The 4,787-nt window shown below is 31.3% G+C and overlaps 1 protein-coding gene across 1 annotated transcript; it reads left to right on the top strand.

Moving 5' to 3' along the window:
* Nucleotides 1-1,317: 1,317 nt before the first annotated feature.
* LOC128201558 (uncharacterized) lies at nt 1,318-4,181 on the top strand. The gene has a single exon (XM_052898934.1). It carries the CDS (start codon nt 2,945-2,947, stop codon nt 3,863-3,865), a length of 921 nt encoding a protein of 306 aa, XP_052754894.1. The 5' UTR covers nt 1,318-2,944; the 3' UTR covers nt 3,866-4,181.
* The last annotated feature ends 606 nt before the right edge of the window (nt 4,182-4,787 follow it).

Here is a 4,787-nt window from a genome sequence, read left to right as displayed (position 1 = left end):
AGAACATCATACTATGATCCATGGGACGCGGAGAGTTATTTTAAATCATTGTTATCGTGCTTACATAAGCATAATATTGAAACTTTGTATATACCGAACCTGAAATATGATCAAACTTGCAAGCTTCAGGGCAACCAACAGCTACATATCTCAGCTTATTTGGCAGAAATATATAATTGCAATATAATCATTTGCGAGAATAAAATTACTCATCCTTCGCCTCAAGAAATTCCCAGCATTCTAAAAACATACCATGATGAACCGCTCTCAGGACATCGAGGTATAATTGAAACCACTAGGAAAATTCGAGAACATTACTTCTGGAAAAACATGGCCGAAGACATCAAAAATTACATAAACTCTTGTGAAATATGTCAGCGCAATAAGATTCAAAGAAAAACTTTTAAAGCTCCAATGGTATTAACATCCCAATCTAATGAACCTTTTGAACGTGTTTCTATAGACTTAGTATCATATTCTGACATTAGTGACAATAATAACAAATACATATTGACACTACAAGATGAACTAACTAGGTACGTCCAAGCTTATCCAATTTCTGATAAAGAAGCTCTAACAGTTGCTAAGCAACTCTTTCACTTCTGTCAACATTTCGGTGTACCTAGACGTTTCCATTCTGACCAAGGTACTGAATTCATGAATGGACTAATGAAGCAATTAATAAGACTTCTCGGTACAAGTCAAACTTTTAATACAGCTTACCACCCTCAAACTAATGGTGCATTAGAAAGGTTTCATGCCACACTTCGAGATCACATACGAATGTACCAGGCACGTAAATTGAAAAATTGGGATCAAATTATTCCACTGGCTATTATATGTCATAACACCTCAGTTAATAGCTCTACAGGTTTCACACCCTACGAACTTCTATTTGGTTTTAAACCAAGACCTTTTTATTCATTAAAAACAATACCCGATTATGCTGCATTCGATTATATTAAAGATTTAAACGAACGACTTAGAATAGCCCGCGATGTCGCAACACAGAACGTTCAGAAAATGAAAGAAAAAGCCAAGGAACGTTACGACGGGAAAATTAAAAATATTGCTAAATTCAATGTAGGTGACAAGGTGATGATCAAGGTCCCTAACCCAAATAATTTAGATAATAAGTGGGAAGGGCCATTCGATGTGATACGTGTAGGCTTTAATGAAAATTATGTTATTCGTAAATCCGGGAGACATCAGTTAGTTCACGCAAATAGATTAAGACCTTATGAAATAAATAAACTCGTTAATTAAATAAATAATTAGCCGTGTGGTAGCCGGCTTTACCAAAGAATAGCACTGACGTTCAGATTTGACGTGTCGTATAAGGCGACTAACAAACAATTAGCCGTGTAGTAGTCGGCTTTACCAAAGAATAGCACTGACGTTCAGATTTGACGTGTCGTATAAGGCGACTAACAAACAAGTAGCCGTGTAGTAGTCGGCTTTACCAAAGAATAACACTGACGTTCAGATTTGACGTGTCGTATAAGGCGACTAACAAACAATCAGCCGTGTAGTAGTCGGCTTTACCAAAGAATAGCACTGACGTTCAGATTTGACGTGTCGTATAAGGCGACTAACAAACAATGAGCCGTATAGACGCCGGCTTGTACAAAGAATAGCTCTAACATGTTAAGTTGTTTCCACATCAAACAACTTATAGTATTAATTTATTATAAGCAATATTCAAAATCAATTAAATCAATAATTCCTCAATAATCAATTAAATCAATAATTATTCTATAAGCAATGAAATCAATAATTCTTCTATAATCAATTAAATCAATAATTCTTCAATAATCAATTAAATCAACAATTCTTCTATAATCAATTAAATCAATAATTCTTCTATAATCAATTTAATAAATAATTCTTCAATAATCAATTAAATCAATAATTCTTCTATAATCAATTTAATCAATAATTCTTCAATAATCAATTAAATCAATAATTCTTCAATAATCAATTAAATCAATAATTCTTCAATAATCAATTAAATCAATAATTCTTCTATAATCAATTAAATCAATAATTCTTCAATAATCAATTAAATCAATAATTCTTCAATAATCAATTAAATCAATAATTCTTCAATAATCAATTAAAGCAATAATTCTTCAATAATCAATTAAATCAATAATTCTTCAATAATCAATTAAATCAATAATTCTTCAATAATCAATCAATTTTAATCATTATACAAAATATCATTTTTGTTATATTCGTTAGCTTACGAATCGTCCTAAAATCGTCTTTATTTCTAATAAAAAATAAAACATAATTAAAACATAAATTTATAAATAATAGTTCTTATGTTTGTTCAATTCGATATTACCTTAATAAATTAGAAAAAAACTTGTAATAGAATCTTCTTTCTTGATGCTCGAACAAATCTTAATTATTTCTTCAACAACTAAAAACTTCAATGAAAGTATATTTAAGATAACTTATGATGATCGAATAATTAATGAAAATATTCAGTCTCAACGATGACTTACATTCAAGTTAAAAGGTTCTTTATTTTAAATCTTTAGATTAGGCTAGTGTAGACATTTCCGTAATTTCTTTGCAGATATTAGAATCGGTAATAAATCTAGAAAATGAAATTAATGATTGTTTAGCAAGCATATTGTTCGTAAAATCTAATACAATACATCCCTCTATAATAACTCTTAAACATCTATATGAAGAACTTTTATTATCTAATCATATACGTACCAACAAACACTTAGTTACTCCAGTCACTATTGAAAATATTCATCAAATATTAGACTCAGCTTCTCTTTCTGCTTATGTATATTCTGATAGACTTGTATACATATTAGATTTTCCATTAACTCAAGGCGAACCTCTCAATCTCTATCACATATATTCCATTCCAATTCAACATTTTAATTCCTCTCTGCATACAACCATCCTACCTGAGCATATGTATTTGGCTACAAATCCTAGCGGTAATATATACGTATCTACGAGCGACTTCACTTCATGCAAGTCCTACGCTATAAAGAAGAAGATCTGCACCTCTTTTGTCGCATATGAAGCAGCATCACGTCCATTATGTGAGCTCCAGATCCTGTTAAGCATTTCAAAGACTTTACCTGAAATTTGTACCACATCCACATTTGAAGCAAGAATTAACACTTTTCAAAACATTGACAACAACCAATGGCTTTACATACTTACAGAAGACACTAATTGTATACTTCAATGTAAAACGGAAGTTACACATCATAAATTACAAGGAGCAGGCATTTTATCCTTACCGGAAAACTGCAAACTTTATACTGGGTATAGTACGCTAACAGCCTTTCAATCTATTGAAGAAAATGTAACATATCCTGTAATAGTTCCAGACATTAGAACAGACGATTGCTTTGAAGAATACAAGAACTTTGAAGCTCCAAACTTAATTCCTATTAAAATTAATGAAATGCCTTTGGATTCACTGAAACAAATAAAACATCATGTCGATAAATTTAAGGAAAGCTTAGAAAATATGAGATCTCGACCAATCTTACAAAGATATTCGTCAACGTTTACATGGATATACTTCGTGTTATTCATAACAATGCTAGGATACTTCATTTATAAAATTAGCAAACGTTGTCCTAATGGATTACTCCTGCGTAACCGAAGACCAAGCCGTGATAATGGTTGTATACAAATATTTAACAACTGTTTTTCAAACACATCACGACGTCAAAGAATCCAAGTTGCCGTCCCGATGACTACTATAGCAACAAGTACCTGCGTAACGGAAGACGAAGAGGAAAATGAAGAAAATTATCCAAGAACTTCAACACCGAGAGTTCAAAGATCAAGCTCTCAAGCCCAATCTTTATTCTAAGGGGGGAGGTGTTACATATATTAAGAGTACGTGACCTAAGACCATGTGTCAGCCTACGACCTAATCATTATAATATTTGACATTCCTATTTGTATATTTGTATTTGTCCATTTGATATCGAAATCATTATATTGTTTAATATTCATATTTGTATATTTGTTTATCTCATACAAATTTCCATTAGTAAGTTATTATCTGTATTTGTTGTCACTCTATCAATGGAAGTATTTGACTATTGTAATTGTAAATAGTAATTAAGATATCTCTACTATATATATGGACGATTTGTAATAATAAAGACAGTTCAATTCAGATACTCTACGAGTCTAGTCATTTCAAAAACACCAACTGTGTTAAAACCCTGCCCCATAACAAACTCACATATATTATAGTAATGTGATTAGCCGATCAAGCAATAGACGATAAATATGTGTCAATGACGTCAGCTAATAGATAAAAAATCCATAAAAAGCATGATTGCCAAATTCTTTGAAGTGATGGCAATTCCGGGTTATTACAGCGATTCGTAACAAATAGATTGTTAGCATGCCTAATAGAATAGCCTAACTAAACAAATTGTTTTTCCTCGCTAAATAACAAACGGTACAGCTACAATTACATCAGCAGTTTAGAAACGTAGTTATGTAATAAATAATATCTTTGGCAAAATCTTATTTTTACCAATCAAGCAAATCTATAGAAAACTAAATGCCAGCACTTGACCGATAAATTATTTTTTTAACCTACGACGAACGTTACATACAGACGAATAGAAACATTAAAATCTTATTACAAGAAAGGAACTCATGTTACTAATAAATATTTTTTAGGTTGAACCGTTGAGGTAACCGAACCCGGAACTTGCAACGGATATTACGGATTCCAAGAAAGTATCACGTTATTCAATAATATTCATAAAACA

Source organism: Galleria mellonella, unplaced genomic scaffold (assembly GCF_026898425.1).
Source record: "Galleria mellonella isolate WM207_F2 unplaced genomic scaffold, CSIRO_AGI_GalMel_v1 utg55, whole genome shotgun sequence".
NCBI classification, from domain to species: domain Eukaryota; kingdom Metazoa; phylum Arthropoda; class Insecta; order Lepidoptera; family Pyralidae; genus Galleria; species Galleria mellonella.
Note: the sequence above shows the minus strand (reverse complement) of the source record. Positions and strands in the feature narration are given on the sequence as shown.

Coding starts and splice junctions, on each gene's coding strand:
- LOC128201558 (XM_052898934.1), top strand. CDS start 2,945: ATGTATTTGGCTACAAATCCTAGCGGTAATATATACGTATCTACGAGC.